Consider the following 23,049-nt stretch of genomic DNA (forward strand, 5'->3'; position numbering starts at 1 on the left):
CTAGGGAGGCTGAGGCAGGAGGATCACCTGAGCCTAGGAGCTGGAGACCAGCCTGGGCAACATAGAGACCGCGTCTCATTTAAAAACAAAAAATTGCCAGATAAAAAAGGGTGCAGTGGCTCACGCCTATAATCCCAGCAATTTCGGAGGCTGAGGCAGGTAGATCACCTGAGGTCAGGAGTTCGAGATAAGCCTGACCAACACAGGAAAACCCCATCCCTACTAAAAATATAAAAATTTGGCTGGGCGCGGTGGCTCACGCCTATAATGCCAGCACTTTGGGAGGCTGAGGAAGGTGGATAGCTTGAGGTCAGGAGTTCGAGACTTGGGAGGCCAAGGAAGAAGAATCACTTGAACCCAGGAGGCAGAGGTTGCAGTGAGTCGAGGTCATGCCTCTGCATCTAGTTTGGGCGACAGAGTGAGACTCCATCTCAAATAAAAATTAATAATACAAAATAAAAAGGATAATAATGCTCAATATATTGAGCTCAATGTATTTTTTATTTTAAGAAAAAAAAAAATTCTCAAATTCTAACCAATCAAGACCTTAGAACAATGGTAGAGACACTTATTTAACAGTATAATTACATACCTGACAACATACTAAGAAAATGAAGAGCGTTATAGCAGTCCATAGAACCTTCTCTCTAAACTGGATCTGTGCAACAAAATAAAGAGAATCATCAATCAAAATCAAGAAACAATAAATTTTTTTGGCGGGGGGGTGGATTTTTGAGGATCTTCTTTGGGGCCTAATTCACAAAAGTTGGGAATGTCTGTATGTGTTAATAAAGGAAGCATTTTTGTTTATTAGATACAAAGTTTTATAAATTTTTTTTTTTTTTTTTGAGACGGAGTCTCGCTCTGTCGTGGCCCAGGCTGGAGCGCAGTGGCCGGATCTCAGCTCACTGCAAGCTCCGCCTCCCAGGTTTACGCCATTCTCCTGCCTCAGCCTCCCGAGTAGCTGGGACTACAGGCGCCCGCCACCTCGCCCGGCTAGTTTTTTGTATTCTTTTTAGTAGAGACAGGGTTTCACCGTGTTAGCCAGGATGGTCTCGATCTCCTGACCTCGTGATCCGCCCGTCTCGGCCTCCCAAAGTGCTGGGATTACAGGCTTGTATAAACATTTTTTTCTCTCTCATACACACACACACACACACACACGCATGCACAGATGCTTGTTTTTTTTTTGAGATAGAGTCTCGCTCTGTCGCCCAGGCTGGAGTGCAGTGGCACGATCTTGGCTCACTGCAAGCTCCGCCTCCCGGGTTCACACCATTCTCCTGCCTCAGCCTCCTGAGTAGCTGCAACTACAGGCACCCGCCACCACGCCTGGCTAATTTTTTGAATTTTGGAGATGGGGTTTCATCATTCACAGGATGGTTTCGATCTCCTGACCTTGTGATCCACCCGCCTCAGCCTCCCAAAGTACTGGGATTACAGGCATGAGCCACTGCGCCTGGCCCACAGATGCTTCTTGATGACTGGATAAAGAAGATATGCTATATGTAAATAATGAAATACTTTTGAGCCATGAAAAGAATTAAACCATGTCCCTTGCAGCAACCTGGATGGAACTGGAGGAGATTATCTTAAGTGAAATTACTCAGAAGTAGAAAATCAAACACTGTGGGTTCTCACTTAAAAGTGGCAGCTAGCCGGGCACAGTGGCTCACACCTGTAATCCTAGCACTTCGGAAAGCCGAGGCGGGCGGATCACCAGGTCAGGAGTTCAAGATCAGCCTGACCAACATCGTGAAACCCCGTCTCTCTAAAAATACAAAAAAAAATATATATATATATATATAAGCCGAGTGTGATGGTGCATGCCTGTAATCCCAGCTACTCAGGAGGCTGAGGCAGAACTGCTTGAATCCGGGAGGTGGAGGTTGCAGTGAACCAAGATCACGCCACTGCACTCCAGCCTGGGAGACAAGAGCGAAACTCTATCTTAAAAAAAAAAAAAAAGTAGGAGCTAGGCCTGGCATGGTGGCTCACACCTGTAATCCCAGGACTTTGGGAGGCCGAGGTGGGCGGATCACGAGGTCAGGAGATGGAGACCATCCTGGCTAACACAGTGAAACCCCGTCTCCACTAAAAATACAAAAAATTAGCCGGGCTTGCTGGCCACCACCTGTAGTCCCAGTTGCTCAGGAGGCTGAAGCAGGAGAATGGTGTGAAGCCGGGAGGTGAAGTTTGGAGTGAGCCGAGATCGTGCCACTGCACTCCAGCCTGGGCGACAGTGAGACTCCATCCCAAATAAATAAATAAATAAATACTTCTAAATCAAATAGTAAGTTTAAAATTTTTTACCTATCTCTATATCCCTATTCCTATTAGTTTGATGAGAAATTTGTAGTTTGATGAAGAATTTCTAGAAATTGGCCAATCTAGAAATAACAATATTTCCAGAATTTAAATACCTTAACTCTGAAAGTTCGCAATGATAGAAGAACGATTTCACCCAGTCACAGTATCTTCTGAATGCATTCCTGTCATTTTTCTTTCCAATGAATGAATCAAGAAATGGGAGGTATGTATTTGCACAAATGCAATTCATTTACATGAAACAGCTGTACTCATCAAAACCTATCCAGCAGACCGGGTTATTTCTAGTCCAGTAGGTCACATCATTAGCAAACACAATACACACCCTAATACTACAGGATTTATGAAGGATCACTACAGACAGGAGAATACTCTGTCTTAACTAACACACAGGCCGAAGAAACACTTAGTTTGGAAACGTCACAACTTAAAGAACAGTCATTTTTGAAAGCATAAGATAATCTATCTAGATTTAAACAGATTTATATTAGTTTTATTCACTTGGTGCCTCTTGCAAGGAGGATGAGCACCAATAGTTTTCCAATTACCGACAGAGAAGGACTGAGGAAAGGAAATGAATTTTCCTGGTTTAGTAGGGTAAGTCCTTGAGCTACCCTCTATATTACTAAAATCTTATACTTACTTTCCTTTCTGGTTTCTGAATTTCTGGTAGAACTGCACAGAACGGTTTGATAACTTCTAAAAATTTGACTGTAAAAAGAAAAAGAATAAATGTCCCTATTATTATAAAGTTAAAAAAAATCTTTCTAGAGAATCAAACACAAATATTCTCTTTCACCAGCAATTCACCCCATCCTTACAGCCTCAAATTAAATAATCATACTGTTCTCCACTTCAAATGATACGTAAAGGAAGAGATATCATTCAAGGGACAAAAAAGTCCAAATGGTTTGATGGCTAGTCAGTAGAAGCAAAGCAATCCAAGCAATCTTTTTCCAGAACTTTACTTCCTCACACTTGTATCCAATCATTTTATATACAGAGAAAAGGGGCTGTTCAAAGGGCATCATGACGTCAAAAAGGGAGCAAATGTACCCTACCGTGGTACCCATGAGACAATGCATGATAGAAGAAAGCAGGTATCAGAGGAGGAAGACAGGAGGGTGCCTTCTGCACTCAGGAAGTACAACAGGAAATGGGCTCTTCTGCAGAGAACTGGCTTAAACAACTGAAAGATGCCGAAATGCGTAGGTGACAAAAAAATCATGCAATCACCTCCTATAGTCAACTTTTTTTTTTTTTTGAGACAGTGTCTCTCTGTGTTGCCCAGGCTGAAGTTCAGTGGCACGATCTCGGCTCAGTGCAATCTCCGCCTCCCAGGTTCAAGTGATTCTCCTGCCTCAGCCTCCCAAGTAGCTGGGATTACAGGCGCGTGTCACCACACCTGGCTAATTTTTGTATTTTTACTAGAGATGGGATTTCACCATGGTGGCCAGGCTTGTCTCAAACTCCTAACATCAAGTGATCCTCCCATCTCAGCCTCCCAAAGTGCTGGGATTACAGGCATGAACCATGGCACCTGGCCCCTATAGTTAGCTGTTTTTGTTTTGCTTTGTTTCGTTTTTGAGACGGATTCTCCCTCTGTCGCCCAGGCTGGAGTGCAGTGGTGCCATCTTGGCTCACTGCAAGCTCTGCCCCCCTGCGTTCAAGCAATTCTCCTACCTCAGCCTCCTGAGTAGCTGGGAATATAGGTGCGCAGCACCATGCCTGGCTAATTTTTGTATTTTAGTAGAGACAGGGTTTGTATTTTAGTAGAGACAGGCTGGTCTCAAACCCCTGACCTCGTGATCCACCCATCTCAGCCTCCCAAAGTGCTGGGATTACAGGCGTGAGCCACGGCACCCGGCCCCTATAGTTAACTTTTTAAAGTATGTAGGCCAGGCACGGTGGCTCACACCTGTAATCCTAGCACTTTGGGAGGCCAAGGTGGGCAGATCACAAGGTCAGGAGATCGAGACCATCCTGGCTAACACGTGAAACCCCGTCTCTACTAAAAATACAAAAAACAAATTAATGGGGTGTGGTGGCGGGTGCCTGTAGTCCCAGCTACTCAGGAGACTGAGGCAGGAGAATGGCGTGAACCCAGGAGGCGGAGCTTGCAGTAAGCCGAGCTCCAGCCACCGCACTCCAGCCTGGATGACAGAGCGAGACTCCGTCTCAAAAAAAAAGAAAAAAAAAGTATGTAATCTCTGCTTCATTTCATCAGACCACATTTCATTGCCTGGTTACTCTCCCAGGTAATAGCAAAATACCTGCTTATGTAAAATAACCCAGAGAATTTACAATTACATTTCATCAGAAAGTATTGTTTTCCCAGACTAGTCTTGTAGTATATAAAGGTAAGATAAATCAAGGTTCTTTAAGGATAGACACTGTCTTCTGGCGTGGCTTAAGTCAAGTCCTGCCAGAGAACTGAAGGGTGACAGTGACAATCTCTCAAGCTTCTGTCCTTTGCCAAAGGGTCTGCAATGTGGAGAAAGACAAGCCGCAGGTAGGTATTAGGCTCTGCGGCTCTTCTTCCCCTACAGACACTGGCTTCTGTATACTAACATCCCAAAACTCTTTTTTTTTTTTTTTTTTTTTTGAGACAGAGTCTGGCTCTGTCGCCCAGGCTGGAGTGCAGTGGCCGGATCTCAGCTCACTGCAAGCTCCGCCCCCCGGGTTTACGCCATTCTCCTGCCTCAGCCTCCCGAGTAGCTGGGACTACAGGCGCCCGCCGCCTCGCCCGGCTAGTTTTTTGTATTTTTTAGTAGAGACGGGGTTTCACCGTGTTCGCCAGGATGGTCTCGATCTCCTGACCTCGTGATCCGCCCGTCTCGGCCTCCCAAAGTGCTGGGATTACAGGCTTGAGCCACCGCGCCCGGCCTCCAAAACTCTTAAAGCTGACATGAGTGATTATATTTCTGCAGTTGCCAGATCTCAGCTCACTGCAAGCTCCGCCTCCCTGGTTTACGCCATTCTCCTGCCTCAGCCTCCCGAGTAGCTGGGACTACAGGCGCCCACCACCTTGCCCGGCTAGTTTTTTGTATTTTTTAGTAGAGACGGGGTTTCACTGTGTTAGCCAGATGGTCTCGATCTCCTGACCTCGTGATCCGCCCATCTCAGCCTCCCAAAGTGCTGGGATTACAGGCTTGAGCCACCGCGCCCGGCCTATTATATATTTTTTAAAAGCCTCTACAAATGATGTGCAGTCACTGATGTATGTTTATTTGTTTCGAGATGGAGTTTCGCTCTATCACCCAGGCTTGAAGTGCAGTGGCAGGATCTCAGCTCACTGCAACCTCCGCCTCCTGGGTTCAAGGGATTCTCCTGCCTCAGTTTCCTGAGGAGCTGAGATTACAGGCGCCCACCACCACACTAGGCTAATTTTTATATTTAGTAGAGACGGGGTTTCATCATGTTGGCCAGGCTGGTCTCGAACTTCTGACCTCCGGTGAGCCGCCCTCTTTGGCCTCCCAAAGTGCTGGGATTACAGGCGTGAGCCTCTGCGCCCCACCAGTCACTGAAGTTTGACAGAAGGATTCACTAATTGTCATGGGCAGATGTTTATTACCCAAGTACTATTAGGTTGGTGCTAAAGTAACTGCGGTTTCTGAAAAGTAATTGAAAACCGCAATTACTTTTGCAGCAACCTAATATTTTGGACTTTCTGGAAAGTAAATCTGAATTATGAAAGCATTCATCGCTAACGCAAAACAAGTATCAATCACATCAGGAGACGTCCTAGAACCTCTCCATCCCTTTTCCTCCCCACCTCAATCCAAGTCACTCAGATTTCTTGACACTTCATGATCATCTGAAAGGGGTATTCATGTTCAAGCAAAGCTTTTGCCTGCCCCCTGTCTATCCTTGTGATGCAGAATTTTACGAAGGTCTCTCCTACTCCTTTCTAATTTCCCCCAAATGTCCACTAGTTGGCCAATGGGTGCCCTGCTTGGATATGCACGGCCCATTCATCCAACGAACATCTTCAGGGCTATGCAAGTAGTTGCGCGCACATATGTGGGGTTGAGTGTTAGGGGGAGGGCCCTGAAAAACATTCCTATAACATAAGGACTCGTCCCTAAGGCTTATACAACCTTACAGTTTTCAGTAAGCGCTACAGAATGAACAGTTTAAGAAAAACGCTGTTACCAACGCACTCCTTTCCTCCCTAAAACACACGCCATGCATCACTTTTTTTAAAAATTAAACGAGTTAGGGGAGCTTTATCCAACGTAACATGCCGAGGAAGGATGACGAGGGAATAAAAATACGGGATTTCTTTAACTCCTGAAAAATTAAAAAGTGGTCCAGGTTCACCCGGTGCCCTAACTCCCCGCCCCCAAAACCAATGGCCTCCCAGCGCCATCCTCGACCTCTATCGAACGCAAACCCCGGGCCTCCGGGTCCCGGTACCCGCCGGGCAAGGCCTCGCACGTCTAGGGGAGCCTAGGCAGAGGCCCCCGGCCCGTGCCCTTCCGCAGCGGCCCGGAGCGGCCCGCACATCCCCGGTCCGCACGACTCCGAGCGAGCGCCGGCCTCACCGCCCGCAGCCCAGGCGGGGCCTGCGTTCCCGGCCAGAGCCCCGCTCCAGCCGCCGCTACTCACTGCCCATGGCTGCTGCTGGGGAGGCCCAAGGGGGAACTGCGGCCTCGGCGCTGCCTTCGCTCGGCTCCCGCGGCTCGGGCCTGGGTACCGGCTCCCGACGCGATCCTGCCAGCCCCGCGCAGTCTCCGCCCAACCCCGCGCAGGCTCCGCCCCCGCCACGTGATCCGCGCGCCCGCCCGGCCCAGCCCCGCCCCCAGGCCGGCCGTAGGACGACGGCCGCTGCGTTGCCATGGTGACCACGGGCGCCCGGAGAGGCACGGCTGGCTGGCCTGGGGGCAGGGCTGGGGCGGGCAGTCGCGTGGCGTGGGAGCTGCGCAGAAGCTGAGGCTACCGGGTTCTTCGTTGCCTATAGGCTTTCCCAGCTCAGTGTGGAGAAGCCGCCGTTTCCTCGCGTGCCACAGCCGACTCAGGCCTCCTGGGCACCCTTTGGGGAGGCCGCGATCCCGGCGCTGCCGGAGTAGCGCGCGGGGAACACGGTTCTGGCCCCGAGGCCTTGGGCTGAGCCGCTGAGCGCTGACAGGACCGAACCAATCTTATTTTGCCTCCTTTTTTTTTTTTTTTTTTTTTTTTTTTGAGACAGTAGTCTCGCTCTGTCGCCCAGGCTGGAGTGCAGTGGTGCGATCTCGGCTCACTGCAAGCTCCGCCTCCCGGGTTCACACCATTCTCCTGCCTCAGCCTCCCAGGTAGCTGGGACTACAGCCCTGCCACCACGCCCGGCTAATTTGTTTGTATTCTTAGTAGAGACGAGGTTTCACCGTGTTAGCCAGGATGGTCTCGATCTCCTGACCTTGTGATCCGCCCCTATCGGCCTCCCCAAAGTGCTGGGATTACAGGCGTGAGCCACCGCATTCGGGCGCTTCCTTCTTATCGTTATCTCTTGGAAGTTTGTAAAAATTTTTGACACGTCGTTGTGTATAGTTAACAGTTACGAACTCCTCTGTCTGGACGTAAGCTAGGCCCCTCCATCTTCTCCAAAACAGAGAGATCAGGATCGTATGTCTCCTACCGTGGAACAATTTTCCTGAAGCCACTGTTCTCTTTTTTTCTTTCTTTCTTTCTTTTTTTTTAAAGAGCCGGTCTTGCTCTGTGGCTCAGGTTGGAATGGAGTGCAGTGACACAATCATAGCTCACTGCTGCGTCGAACTCCCAGTCTCAAGCGACCTTCCCACCTCAGCCTCCAGAGTAGCTGGGACCAGCAGGTCTGCGCCATCAAACTCAGCTGATCTTTGTATTTTTTGTAGAGATGGAGTCTTGCTATGTTGCCCACGCTGGTCTCGAACTCCTGAGCTCAAGCAATCCGGCTGTCTCAGCCTCCCAAAGTGCTGGGATTACAGGCATGGACCACCACAACTGGCCTCAAGAATCTGTTCTAATGTTCAGATCTATGTCCATGAAATAAATTATATATTTCAAGGGGGTATGCAATTTAGGTCCAGCTTGCATGGGTCTCTGCTGTATTTGAGGTCAGCTGGGACAGCCCCAGGGCTGGGGACTGGAATGATCAGGTGGCTCCCTCACTCCCCAGTCTGGCATTGGGTGCTGGTGTCAGCTCCAGCACCTCCAGATGCCTTCTCCAAGTGGCCCGGGCTTCCTCACAATGTGGTAGCTAGCGTCCAAGGGATGTCCTCAGAACTGAACCAGCATCTTTTACTGCATTGTGTTTGTAGGGGCAGCCACAAGTCCTAGGGACACCTCCTCTAGGGAAGATTGTGGCAAGATTCTGGAAGAACAAGTGGGATTCAAAATACTGCTGTGGGAATTTCTGGAAAATCCAATCTTCCACAGTAATAATCTCCCATCCTGTTAATTCATCCTTACCTCACTCTACTTTGTATTAGTCATTTTTATACTTGCCTAATCTCCCCTGCTATGCAGTAAACTTCTAGATGGAGTGGGCGTTCTTACTTTTTCTACTATGTACAATAGCCTGCAAAATGATTGACTTAAGTACAGTTTTGACACGAAATTACGAGCTAATTTCATGAATGCAATATCCTTTCAATAAAGATGCACTAAATTCCAGCCTGGGCAACACAGTGAGACCACCTCTCTGTGAAAGGTAAAAAAACAAAAATCAGCTGGGCATGGTGGTTTACGCCTGTTGTCCCAGCTTGTCAGGAGGCCTCAGGAGGATGGCTTGAGCCCTGGAGGCAGAGGTTGTAGTGAGCTGAAATCGCACCACGGTACTCCAGCAGTGGGTGGGGGACAGAGGGAGGTGGCAGGGAAAGATGCACTAAATTGAAAATATCACAGAAGGTGAAGAATATCCTGTGCCTCTTTTTACTGCTATTTCTGGGATAGTTCCATGGTTCAGGTAGGAGCCTGGGAATGAGCTTTGACACTCTGGATAAACTTTGTGAATTACCCTTCCACCATTCTTTTTTTTCTCTTTGAGACAGAGTCTTGCTCTGTCACTGGGCTGGAGTGCAGTGGCCAATCTCAACTCACTGCAGCCTCTGTCTCCGAGGTTCAAGTGATTCTCCTGCCTCAGCCTCCCGAGCAGCTGAGATTACAGGCACATGCCACCTTGCCTGGCTAAGTTTGTATTTTTAGTAGAGACGGGGTTTCACCATGTTGGCCAGGCTGGTCTTGAACTGCTAACCTCAAGTGATCTGCCTGCCTTAGCCTCCCAAAGTGCTGGGATTTCAGGCATGAGCCACTGCTCTTGTCCCCTTCCACCATTTTTTCTACCACTACATGCCACCCAGGGCTTTTCCTTAACTGCAATGTGCCACCTAATCTACATCCATCCAGACTCTCACTCTACCTTGATCTTTCATTGTTTTAGCGCATCCAACAAGAAAATGTCTCTATGTATAAAATGCGTTGTCTTCTCAAATAGATTGTTAGCCCATTGAGGACAATGGGCAACCCATTTTGTCTTTTACTTCTGTGTATTTCTAAGGTCCATAAAAATGCAATATAGGGAAGATGTCAATAAAGTATTTCTCGATGAAATACCACTTTACTCTTAAAAGGTCATTTCTGGCGTTCAGTTCAATTCTAGCTAGATCCCCATATGAGTCAAAGAAAACAGGGGTATGACACTAAAGTTATATCAATTTAATTTTTTTTTTTTTTCTTGAGACAGGGTCTCCCTCTGTCACCTAGGCTGGGGTGAAATGGCGCTGTACCGGCTCATTGCAACCTATGCCTCCCCGGTTCAAGTGCTCTGCCTTCCTCAGCCTCTCAAAGAGCTGGGATTACAGGCGTGAGCCACTGTGCACCCTGTTTAATTTTTTATCTACTATTATTTTTCACAGTAGGGGTCTCACTCTTGTCACCTAAGCTGGAGTGCAGTAGTGAGATCATAGCTCACCGCAGCCTCAAAGTCCTTGGATCAAAGGATCTTTTCACCTCAGCCTCTGGAGTTACTGGAACTACAGGCATGTGCCACTGGCCTGACCTAGACAATTTTTAAAAATTAGACTGGGTGTGGTGGCTCATGCCTGTTAATTCCAGCACTTTGGGAGGTCAAGGCAGGAAAATCATTTGAGGCCAGGAGTTTGTGACCAGCCTGGGCAATATAGTGAGACCTAGTCTCTGTAAGAAAAAAAAAAAAAATTGTTTAATTAGCAGGGCGTAGTGGCAGGCACGTTAGTCCTAGCTACTTGGGGGCCTGAGGTGGGATGAACACTTGAGCCCAGGAATTCGAGGCTGCAGTGAACCGTAATCATGCCACTGCACTCCAGCCTGGGGGACAGAGGGAGACCCTGTCTCTAAATAAATGAAATAAAATTGCAGTTGGCAGTGAGGAAAGGCGTCTGCTTTAGATTGCGCTTTATCAGATTTAAATACAATGACAATGAATTACTCTTTCTACAGAGTAAGAGCTTTTGGGGTTTTTTAATTGATGAATACTAGATGTACATACTTTCAAGGTGCATGTGATAATTTAATACATTCATATAATTTATAAATATCAAAATGGTGAATTTGGGATATCCATCACCTTAAATATTTCTCTTTTCTTTAAAATAGAATCATTTGAATTCTCCTCTAGCTATTTTGAAATGTATAATAGATATTGTAAACTGTGGTCACCTACCGATCCATCTAACAGGTCTTATTTCTTCTATCAAACCATATATTTGTACTCGTTAATCTACTTCTCTTCATCCCCCCACCCCTTCCCCTCTCAACCTCTGCTAACAACTGATCTACTCTCTATCTTCGTGAGATCCTTTTTTCTTTTGTTTTGTTTTGTTTTTTGAGATGGAGTCTTGCTCTTGTCACCCAGACTGGAGTGCAATGGCAAGATCTCGGCTCACTGCAACCTCTGCCTCCTGGGTTCAAGTGATTCTCCTGCCTCAGCCTCCCCAGTAGCTGGGATTTACAGGCACCCACCACCACGCCCGGCTAATTTTTTGTATTTTTAGTACAGACAGGGTTTCACTATCTTGGCCAGGCTGGTCTTGAACTCCTGACCTCAGGTGATCCACCCGCCTCGGCCTCCCAAAGGGCTGGGATTACAGGCGTGAGCCACTGCACCTGGCCGAAATCTACTTTTTAAGTTCCCACGTGAGTGAGAATATCCAAGTTTTGTCTTTCTGTGCTTGACTTATTTCACATAACATAATGACCTCCAGTTCCATCCATGTTGCTACAAATGACAAGATTTTATTTTTTTTAAATGGCTGAATAATATTCCATTGTATATATGTAACTTATTTTCTTTAATATCCAAATACATATGAGAAAAATGTAGGTGAAGCTTTTGGAACCTCAAAAGTCTTGATCCTCAATCTGTGACTTACTTCCAGTGTAATCTTTTTTTTTGGAGGGGGGGTAACCCTTTTATTTCTTCAATTTTGTCAAAGGGGCAGGCATGGTGGCTCATACCTGTAATCCCAGCACTTTGGGAGGCCGAGGCAGCCTGATGCAAGAGAATCACCTGATCTAGAAAGGCGGAGGTTGCAGTGAGCCGGGATTGTGCCACTGTCCTCCAACCTGGGCCACAGAGCGAGATTTGGTCTCAAAAGAAAAAAAGAAAAACTTAGTAATTTTATATTTGTGTCTTATTTATATATGTTATTTATATCTATGCCATTTTCATATTCAATGAGGAACAAACCGTAAATTGGGTATTCAAGAAGTAGAAACAGTAGCAACCATGGGAAAATTTTAGTTTTGTCTGAAATGGCAAATTATTCTTAGTTAAAAAAAAAAAATTTTTTAGTAAGAATAGTAAGAACTATTCATACTAAATTAAAATTTTTTTGAGGCGGAGTCTCGCTCTGTCCCCGAGGCTGGAGTGCAGTGGCCGGATCTCAGCTCACTGCAAGCTCCGCCTCCCGGGTTCACGCCATTCTCCTGACTCGGCCTCCCGAGTAGCTGGGACTACAGGCGCCCGCCACCTCGCCTGGCTAGTTTTTTTTGTATTTTTAGTAGAGACGGGGTTTCACCATGTTGGCCAGGATGGTCTTGATCTCCTGACCTTGTGATCCGCCCGTCTCGGCCTCCCAAAGTGCTGGGATTACAGGCTTGAGCCACCGCGCCCGGCCCAGTAAGAACTATTTTGCTTAGCTTTTCCATGTCTTGCACACACATGCTATTTGGGAAAAATACTCTGAAGCTTAGACATCTTTAGTCTGACTGTATTACCTTTGAAATGTTATTATTTTTTAAAAATTCCTTGGTTGAGAATAAAAATAGTATCCCTTTTACACTTTTTTTTTTGAGATGGAGTCTTGCTCTGTTGCCCATGCTCAAGTAGTTCAAGTGATTTTCCTGCCTCAGCTTCTCAGGTAGCTGGGACTACAAGCACACACGATGACGCTCGGCTGATCTTTGCATTTTTAGTAGAAACAGGCTTTCAAACCAGGTTGGCCAGGCTGGTCTTGAACTCCTGACCTTACGTGATCTGCCCACCTTGGCCTCCCAAAGTGCTGGGATTACAAGCATGGGCCACCGTGCCTGGCCTACTGAATTTTTAAAGGAAAGGAAGTAATGAGTATTTGATTTGGAATTCCTTAAATGGTCCCTCCCTGCAAGGGACTGTAAAATGCTGATCCATGTTGCAGTAGCAATTGAGAGTAGAGAGGTCAAGACAACAGAAGACACATTTCATGGCTCGAGTTAGAGAAGACATAAAAAGAAACCATGAACAGGCTGTGACGTGTAAAATTAGAAATTTGGAGATCCACCGGTCACGGTGGCTCATGCTTGTAATCCCAGCACTTCGGGAGGCCGAGGTGGGCGGATCATGATGTCAGGAGAAGGAGGCCATCCTGGCTAACACGGTGAAACCCCTTCTCTACTAAAAATACAAAAAACTAGCTGTGGCACGTGCCTGTAGTCCCAACTACTCAGGAGGCTGAGGCAGGAAAATCTTTTGAACCCAGGAGGCGGAGGTTGCAGTGAGCCGAGATCGCACCACTCCAGCCTGGGCGACAAAGCGAGACTCCATCTCAAAACAAAAAAGGTTAGTTTAGAGCTCTCCAAATTTCTTTTTCTTTTTTTTTTTTTTGAGACAGAGTCCCTCTCTGTCACCCAGGCTGGAGTGCAGTGGTACGATCTCGGCTCACTGCAACCTCCACCTCCTGGGATCAAGCGATTTTCCTGCCTCAGCCTCCAGAGTAGCTGGGATTACAGGCATGCGCCACCATGCTCTGCTCATTTTTATATTTTTAGTAAGAGATGGGGTTTAGCCATGTTGGCCAGGCTGGTCTCGAACGCCTGACCTCAGGTGATGCACCCGTCTTGGCCTCCCACAGTGCTGTGATTACAGGTGTGAGCCACCACGCCCAGGCTAAACTAACCTTTTACAGAGATCTAATCTTCCATCTCATTTTTGTGCTTAGACTTTTGAAATCTTTTCATTCAAGAAATCCAGGAGCCCTGAGGGAAAAAAATGACAATGTGCTTTTATTTTTTTTCTTGTTAAAAAAATACAACATTGGTAATCGTTTTCATTAAATAGACCTTTGTGACTTTACTGATTTACATGAGTGGTGCTAAATTACATGATTTATAAGGCTTGACACAGGAAGGATGCACTGAGGTATATGGGAAGAAAAGGGATATGAATACTAGAGAAATGTTAAATCAATAACTAAGGCACACTTTCGGATGTGAATCATAAATCTACCACTGTGGCGAGAACAGCCTATACGTACGTGTATTCTGAAAGACATGATCAGTTGCTGGTAAAAGCGGAGAAGGCCTGGGCTTCTGCCAGTCCCCTGGTACTTCCCACACCACTTCAGAGAAAAAGCGTCATGACACAAGAACGGTAGACGGTAGAGGCCCCCAGCACTGAGTCAGGGGAAGCTACATGGTTTGCTGTTTAGTTATGCTTCCAGTACTTGGTTTAATTTCACAGTGAGGGAGTTGGTTGGTGATCTCTAAGAAATCCCCAAGCACCTGGTGTTGGGAAGGTCCCTCAAATAAAGAGGTGTTCTTTTCTTTTCTTTTTTGTCTCTCTCTCTCTTATTTATTTTTTGAGACGGAGTCTTGCTCTGTCGCCCAGGCTGAAGGGCAGTGGCAGGATCTCAGCTCACTGCAACCTCCACCTCCCGGGTTCAAGCGATTCTCCTGCTTCAGCCTCCCGAGTAGCTGGGATTACAGGCACGCACCACCATGCCCAGCTAATTTTTGTATTTTTAGTAGAGACAGGGTTTCATTATGTTTTGTCAGGCTGGTCTCGAACTCCCAACCTCAGGTGATCCACCCACCTCAGCCTCCCAAAGTGCTGAGATTACAGGCGTGAGCTGCGGCACCCGGCCAGGAAATGTTCTTTAAGCACCACAAATAAACATACTGTACCAGGGACTTGTAGGGGCAAGACTGATTAACCAGGGGCTGAAATCCCCATATCAGAAACCCAAGACAGTTAAAAATAGTAAAATATCACTGTAAGAACAATTCAAAGAAAAACAAGTTTACAGCAAAACAGACTACAAATCAATTTCATCATAACTAAAACTCCTTAATTTAAAAATACAGTACTAGAAGATCATCCACCCAGGGATTTGTATTTAGTAGGACCTAGATTTGCTAGTATTGGGGAGACACTTCATACAGTGGCTGGAAAGCAGCACCACAGATTATATAAAATGAAAATATTAGTACTGCCACAGGACTTTAAAAAAGGAGCGGGAAAATTAATGGAAGTGACATGCATCAAACAAATCAAGAGGCAGTGTTGAGGTCATCTCCACGGAGCTGTAAACTCAGAAGTGTTTCCTGGTCACATGTGGTCAATTAGGGTCAAGTCTGAAATCATCTAGATAATTACCTAGTTTTCCAGCTCATTCAGAGCTAAAATTCATAACACTATCATACTTTCCTTTGATTTTCTGAGATGGAGTCTTGCTGTGTCGCCCAGGCTAGAGTACAGTGGCACCATCTCAGCTCACTGCAACCTCTGCCTCCCAGGTTCAAGCAATTCTCCTGCCTTAGCCTCCGGAATAGCTGAGATTACAGGCACGCGCCACCACCCCCAACTAATTTTTGTATTTTTAGTAGAAACGGGGTTTCACCATGTTGGCCAGGCTGGTCTTGAACTCCTGACCTCAGGTGATCCAGCAGCCTCGGCCTCCCAAAGTGCTGGGATTACAGGTGTGAGCCACCGCAGCTGGCCATCACACTTTCTCTTTCTGTTACTGTTTTTCTTTTGTTGTTTTCCTAGTTCTACCATCACACTTTCAAGGATAAATTTGCTGGTTGCATTCATATACTCATAACCAGTTCCCCTGATTATTCCACCTAGTCCAGATTAAATAATGTATATCAATCCCAACATCTTAGAGGAATACAGTCTTTTCATGTTACCCAACAGAGGGGGAAAGAGAGTGGAGGAAGGAGGCCTCTTTTAATGACCCTTTTTTTTTTTTTTTAGATGCAGTCTTGCTCTGTCACCCAGGCTGGAGAGCAATGGTATGATCCTGGCTCACTGCAACCTCCGCCTCCCAGGTTCAAGTGATTCTCCTGCCTCAGCCTCCCGAGAAGCTGGGATCACAGGTGCCCACCACCACACCCAGCTATTTTTTGTATTTTTAGTACAGATGGGGTTTCACCATGTTGGTCAGGCTGGTCTTGAACTCCTGACCTCAGGTGATCCACCGGCGTTGGCCTCCCAAAGTGCTGGGATTACAGGCATGAGACACTGCACCCGGCCTTAATGGCCATTTTCTTAAAGAGAAACAGTGTTTCTTCAAAAGTCATCATTAAGCGAAGGTCTTGGCGAGGATATCTTCATGCTGGTGCAAGTGAACTGTGCCAATTCCTACAGCGGGTACTGGCAAAGGGGGCCGGCCCACCAAACGGAGCTGTAAGTGCAGCAGAGAATAAATAAAATGCCATTTTGACGAGCTCAGAGCTCTGCTTAGTTCCAACAAGATGGTGCATGTATTTCTCTTAGTTTGTTTAACCATAAATCACCTCTTTCAAATAATGAGTTACACAGAAGAGATTAGAGGGACAGGGCTCCATGCCTCAATGCCTGTAATCCCAGCACTTTGGGAGGCCGAGGTGGGTGTATCACTTGAGGCCAGGAGTTTGAGACCAGTTGGCCAACATGAAAAAAACCTCGTCTCTACTAAAAATACAAAAATTTGCCAGGCGTGGTGGCCTGCACCTGTAATCCCAGCTACTCGGGAGGTTGAGGCACGAGAATCACTTGAACCCCAGAAGCAGAGGTTGCAGTGAGCTGAGATTGCACCACTGCACTCCAGCCTAAGCAAGAGAGCCAGACTTTGTCTCAAAAAAAAAAAAAAAAAATAGATTGGAGGCAAATATGTCACCACTAACAACTAATGGAATGCTAGGCAAGATAAGGTAAGACAAGTTCTTGAATTTGTGCTATTCTTTTTTGTTTGTTTGTTTTGAGACGAAATTTTGCTCTTCGTTGCCCAGGCTGGAGTGCAGTGGCATGATCTCGGCTCACTGCAACCTCTGCCTCCTGGGCTCAAGAGATTCTCCTGCCTCAGCCTCCTGAGTGGCTGGGACTACAGGCATGCATCACCACGCCCAGCTAATTTTTGTATTTTTAGTAGAGATGGGATTTTACCATGTTGGCTAGGCTGGTCTCGAACTCCTGACCTCAGGTGATCAGCTCACCTCGGCCTCACAAAGTGCTGGGATTACAGGCGTGAGCCACCATGCCCAGCCTCAGGTATTTATTTACAGCAATGGGAGAACGAAGTAACACAATGGGCCTAGAACGAGTGTTATTGAGCATATCCAGTCCCACACTATAAAACAAGCCTGCTAGTCCTCTGGCTTGTCCAAGGCTTGGATAAGACATGCTAAGGAGGGTAGTGGGACAGGGAGCCGAAAGGTAAGGGCTTTTACTGTTTTGAGTATAACCACCCTTTTTTTTTTTTTTTTTTTGAGACAGAATCTCCCTCTGTTATCAGGCTGGAATCTCGGCTCTCTGCAACCTCGACCTCCCAAGTTCCAGTGATTCTCCTGCCTCAGCCTCCTGAGTACCTGGGACTACAGGCCACCACACCCAGCTAATGTTTGTATTTTCACTAGAGATGGGGTTTCACCATGTTGGTCAGGATGGTCTTAATCTCCTGACCTCATGATCCGCCCGCCTCGGCCTCCCAAAGTGCTAGGATTACAGGCATGGGCCACCACGCCAGGCCGAGTATAACCATTTTTTAAAACATGATTTTAATATTTTGATGACCAAAATGTTATGCAGCAAAACAAAAAAGAGAAGAAAACAAACATGTAGGCCGGGCGCGGTGGCTTGCGCCTGTAATCCCAGCACTTTGAGAGGCCGAGGTGGGCGGATCAGGTCAGGAGATTGAGACCATCCTGGCTAACAGGGTGAAACCCCATCTCTACTAAAAATGCAAAAAAAAAAAAAAAAAAAATCAGCCGGGCATGATGGCGGGTGCCTGTAATCCCAGCTACTGAGGGGGCTGAGGCGGGAGAATGGCATGAGCCTGGGAGGTAGAGTTTGCAGTGAGCAAAGATCGTGCCACTGCACTCCAGCCTGCGAGACAGAGCGAGACTCCATCTCAAAAAAAAAAAAAAGAAAGAAAGAAAAACAACATGCACACAAAACACTACCAGAGAAAACATGTGATTACCTTGCAGGCCAGCTGCTTTTCAAACCTTGGAGAAACAAACGACCATGGACCCATGTTCTGAGGTTCCTCCTGACTCCAAATATGATCTATGAGAGAAGAAATTCATTTCAGCACCTCAAATAGACACATGCACACGGTCCCCAATTTACTATGATTCCACCTACGATGCTGTTTTCAACTTTACAATAGTGTGAAAGGGATTCACATTCACGAGAAACTGTACTTCAAGTACCCGTACAACAATTGTGTTTTTCACTTTTGGTACAGTATTCAATAAATTATTTGAGATACTCAACACTTCATGATAAAATGTAATCGATTTTGTGTTAAGTGATTGTGCCTAACTGTAAGCTAATGTGAGCGCTCTGAGTGTGTTTAAGGTGGGCTAGGCTAAGCTGTGTTTTGTAGGTTAGGTGTATTCAATGCATTTTTTTTTTTAAATTTTAAGTTCTGGGGTACATGTGCAGGATATGCAGTTTTGTTATACAGATAAATGTGTGTCATGGTGGTTTGCTGTGCAGATCATCCCATCACCTAGATATTAACCCAGCATCCATTAGCTATTCTTCCTGATGCTCTCCTTCCTCCCCCGCGACCCTCGGACAGGCCCCACTGTGTGTTGTTCCCTTCCTTGTGTCCATGTGTTTTCATCATTCAGCTCCCGCTTATAAGGGAGAACATGCGGTATTTGGTTTTTTGATCCTGCGTTAGTTTGCTGAGGATAATGGCCTCCAACTCCATCCCTGTCCCTGCAAAAGACATGATCTCATTCCTTTTTAAGGATGCATAGTATTCCCTGGTATATATGTACCACATTTTCATGTTCTTTTTTTTTTTTTGACACGGAGTCTGGCATCCAGGCTAGAGTGCAGTGGCGCAATCTCAGCTCACTGAAACCTCTGTCTCCCAGGTTCAAGCAATTCTCCTGCCTCAGCCTCCCAAGCAGCTGGGACTACAGGTATGCGCCACCACACTCGGCTAATTTTTGTATTTTTAGTAGAGATGGGGTTTCACCATGTTGGTGACCCTGGTCTCAAACTCCCAACCTCAGGTGATCCACCCACCTCGGCCTCCCAAAGTGCTGGGATTACAGGAGTGAGCTACTGTGCCTGGCCTGCATTTTCAATTTAACAGTATTTTCAACTTACGATGCATTTATTGGGATGTAGCCCCCTCGTAAGTTGCAGAGCATCCATAAACCAAAACAGGAAGGGGATTATCTAGAGATATATTTAGAGAGATTTTTCTCTATATATTCAAATTCAATTAAATATATGCTTTACCAATATGGCATAGTGTTGCTTGTCTCTTTTTTCCTGGCAAATACAGTCATGTATCCACCATCTCAATCATGATACAGAACAGTTCTATCAACCCCCAGAATTTCCTCATCCTGGCCTTTTGTAGTCGACTCTAGCTCCCACCCCCACCGCTGAAAATCACCAATCTTTTCTCTATCACTACAGTTGTTTCTTTTCCATGTCGTATCAATGAAATCACGCAGCCTTGGGGCTCCTGGACCGGTCATAAGCATTTGTGACTGATCCATGTTGTTATGCACGGCGAAGTTTCACTCCTTTCCATTGCTGAGTAGCACGTTATATGGATGTGCCACTAATTGTTTATTGATTCACTGGTTGAAGGACATTTTGGTTGTTTCCAGTTTGGGGCAATTAGGAATAAAGCTGCTATAAACACTTGCCCACAGATGTTTCTGTAAACTTGTTTTTTATTATTTTTTGAGACAGGGCCTCATTTTATCACCCAGTCTGGAGTGTAGTGGCGTAATCACAGCTCACTGCAGCCTCAACTTCCTGGGCTCAAGTGATCCTCCCACCTCAGCGTCTGAGATAGCTGGGACTACAGGCACATGCCAGCACACCTGGCTAATTTTTCTATTTGATTTTTAGAAAAGAGGATTTGCCATGTTGCCCAGGCTGGTCTTGAACTCCTGAGCTCAAGTGATCCACCTGCCTCGGCCTCCCAAAGTGATGGCACAGGCATAAGCCACTATGCCTGGACTATTTCTTTTTTTGTAATTAAAAACAATTTTTTGAGAGAGTGGGTCTCACTCTGTCACCCAGGCTGGAGTGCACGGCTTACTGCAGACTTGAACTGCTGGGCTCAAGCAATCTTCCCATCTCAACCTCTCGAGTAGGCTAAAACTACAGGCATGTGCTACAACGCCTAGCTAATTCATTTTATTTTTTGTAGAGACAGGGTCTTGCTATATTGCTCAGCTGGTCTCCAACTCCTGGCCTCAAGTGATCCTTCTGCCTCGACCTTCCAAAGTGCTGGGACTACAAACACGAGCCACCATGCCTAGGCTGTGAATGTGTTTTTACTTCTCTTGTGTGAATACCTATGAGTAAGACTGCTGGGGCATATGGTAACTCGGTGTTTAACTTTGTAAGAAACATACTTTTTTCCAAGGTGGCAGCACCAGCTTGCATCCACCAGCAGCGAGTGTGGGTTCCAGTGGCTCTGCTCCTCATCAACACTTCATAGCATGAGTCTGTTGTTCTGTTTTAGTTTTAACCTTTCTAAGAGGTGTGTGGCCATACCTCATTTTGGATTAATTTTCATTTATTTTAACATGAATAATATTGAGCATCTTTTGAAGTGCTTATTTGCCATCCAGTTCATTGGAGAAGTGCCTACTCAAAGTTTTTGCACATTTTGAAAAATTGGATTGTTTTCTTTGGGTTTGTTTGTTTTGTTTTTTTGAAATGGAGTCTCACTCTGTCACCCAGACTAGAGTGCAGTGGCACAGTCTTGGCTCACTGCATGTTCCGCCTCCTGAGTTCAAGTGACTTTCCTGCCTCAGTCTCTGGAGTAGCTAGGATTACAGGCGCCTGCCACCATGCCCGGCTATTTTATGTATTTTTAGTAGAGATGGGGCTTTTCCATGTTGGCCAGACTGGTCTTGAACTCCTGACCTCAAGTGATCTGCCCATCTTGGCCTCCCAAAGTGCTGGGATTACAGGCATGAGCCACTGTGCCAGGCCTTTGTTTTGTTTGTTTTTTGGAGACAGGGTCTTACTCTGTAGGCCAGGCTGGAGTGCAATGGCACAATCTGGGGTCGCTGAAGCCTCAGTCTCCCAGGCTCGAGCGATCCTCCCGCCTCAGCCACCCAAGTAGCTGGGACTACAGGCACCACCACGCCCAGCTAATTTTTATATTTTTAGTAAAAATAGGGTTTTGCCATGTTGGGCAGGCTGGTCCCAAACTCCTGACCTCAAGTGATCTGCCTGCCCTGGCCTGCCAAAGTGATGGGATTACAGGTGTGAGCCACTCACCTGGCTGAGATTCAATTTTCTAATAACCCCCACCACCTCTTTTCATTTGAAAGAGTTGAAATGGGTTTCGGGTATCTGAACATCAAAACCCCAAATGAAAACAACCCCTTACCTTTAACATGTTTGTATTTGCTCATCTCTTGCTGTAAAGAATCCAATGGGAAGGGGCAGAGTTCCTCTACGCGGATGATGGCAAAGTCATGCCTCTTGGGCCCGAGAGATTCCCTTTGCTTCAGCAGGGAGTAGTAATGTTTGCCAGAGCAGAACACGAGGGTCTTAACCCTGTTGGACAGAAAAGGAACAGCAGGTGGGGGGAAATTTTTTTAAAGTAAGAATTATGTCAGAAGAGGCCAGGCGTGGTAGCTCACGTCTGTAATCTCAGTACTTTGGGAGGCTGAGGTGGGCAGATCACGAGGTCAGGAGATCGAGACCATCCCGGCTAACACAGTGAAACCCTTTCTCTACTAAGAATACAAAAAAATTAGCCAGGCGTGGTGGCGGACACCTGTAGTCCCAGCTACCTGGGAGGCTGAGGCAGGAGAATGGTGTGAACCCGGGAGGCGGAGCTTGCAATGAGCTGAGATTGCGCCACTGCACTCCAGCCTGGGCAACAGAGCGAGACTCCATCTCAAAAAAAAAAAAAAAATGATGTCAGAAGGGGAGACAGTGCAGATTTAAAGGCCTCATGAACAAGGTGGTGGGGGTCTCGGCAGCTGGGTTTACTCATAGGCTATTCCTAGAGATCCTTCTTCAGCAACACGTGCCTCCAAAGTCCACTTTCCAACCCACACTTAACTCCTACTCCACTGACTTAAAGGAGTTATATTAGGATACGGGAGGTCAGGCATGGTGGCTCACGCCTGTAAATCCCAGCACTTTGGGAGGCTGAGGCGGTTGGATAACCTGAGGTCAGGAGTTCGAGACCGGCCTGGCCAACATGGTGAAACCCCATCTCTACTAAAAATACAAAAATTAGCAGGGTGTGGTGGTGGGTGCCTGTAATCCCACCTACTTGGGAAGCTGAGGCAGGAGAATCACTTGAATCCGGGAGGCAGAGGTTGCAGAGAGCCGAGATCGTGCCAGTGCACTCCAGCCTGGGCGATACAGCCAGACTCAGTCTCATAAATAAATAAATAAAAATAGGAGAGGGGAGATCTGCGTCACCTGTCATCTCTTCATGTGAACTACTTTTCCCATTAATTGAAATTCTGCCGCAGAGTATGAAAACAGAGACACAGATCTTACTTTTCTGGATCCACAGATGAATCACCAATGACCGGGTTAAATGTTGTGCCTGGTGCCATTTCTTGAAGAGTTGACACGGCTGCCTACAAGGGAGAAGAGGCCACACATCCAGCAAGCAACAGAAAGAGGTGATGCTGCCACTTACAAGGGTTGCTACCAAACATGAGTGCCAAAGTTCCAGCCTAGCACTGCAAGGAAACACATGTACTAATAGACACAACACCTTACCAAAACATATCAGTTCTGTACACTTCAGAGTAAAACTATGTTTCTGAGGTTACATAAGATAGCCTTTTGGAATCTTAACACTTGGGGAGGCCAAGGCAGGAGGAACACTTGAGGCCAGGAGTTCAAGACCAGCCTGGGCAACACAGTGAGACTCCCTTCACACCCCCTACTCCACCATCCCCACTGGTGCCCTGCCTCTATTTAAAAAACAACAACAACAACAAAAACAGGCCAGATGCGGTGGCTCATGCTGGTAATCCCAGCACTTTGGGAAGCCAAGGTGGGCAGAT

The 23,049-nt window shown here is 46.6% G+C and overlaps 2 protein-coding genes across 3 annotated transcripts in view; both read right to left on the bottom strand.

Annotated features, from left to right (window-relative positions):
* The window catches only part of SEC61A2 (SEC61 translocon alpha 2 subunit), a 40,391-nt gene extending 33,280 nt beyond the window's left edge, over positions 1 to 7,111 (bottom strand). Inside the window, exons 1-3 of the mRNA XM_003903384.5 lie at positions 6,940 to 7,111; positions 2,972 to 3,039; positions 593 to 658 (exon numbers count right to left, since the gene is read on the bottom strand). Coding sequence (XP_003903433.1) covers positions 593 to 658; positions 2,972 to 3,039; positions 6,940 to 6,946 — 141 coding nt within the window. The 5' untranslated portion in view covers positions 6,947 to 7,111. The remainder of the gene's footprint in view (positions 1 to 592; positions 659 to 2,971; positions 3,040 to 6,939) is intronic.
* Positions 7,112 to 13,780: 6,669 nt separating this feature from the next.
* Positions 13,781 to 23,049, bottom strand: part of DHTKD1 (dehydrogenase E1 and transketolase domain containing 1) — a 54,426-nt gene continuing 45,157 nt past the window's right edge. For both annotated transcript variants that reach the window (XM_009213979.3, XM_003903383.4), the window contains 4 exons: positions 22,532 to 22,614; positions 21,399 to 21,568; positions 17,988 to 18,073; positions 13,781 to 16,211 (listed from right to left, as the gene is read on the bottom strand). In XM_009213979.3, the coding sequence (XP_009212243.1) occupies positions 16,110 to 16,211; positions 17,988 to 18,073; positions 21,399 to 21,568; positions 22,532 to 22,614 (441 nt within the window). In that variant the 3' untranslated portion in view covers positions 13,781 to 16,109. The remainder of the gene's footprint in view (positions 16,212 to 17,987; positions 18,074 to 21,398; positions 21,569 to 22,531; positions 22,615 to 23,049) is intronic.

This window comes from Papio anubis, chromosome 11 (assembly GCF_008728515.1).
Source record: "Papio anubis isolate 15944 chromosome 11, Panubis1.0, whole genome shotgun sequence".
Lineage (NCBI taxonomy): Eukaryota > Metazoa > Chordata > Mammalia > Primates > Cercopithecidae > Papio > Papio anubis.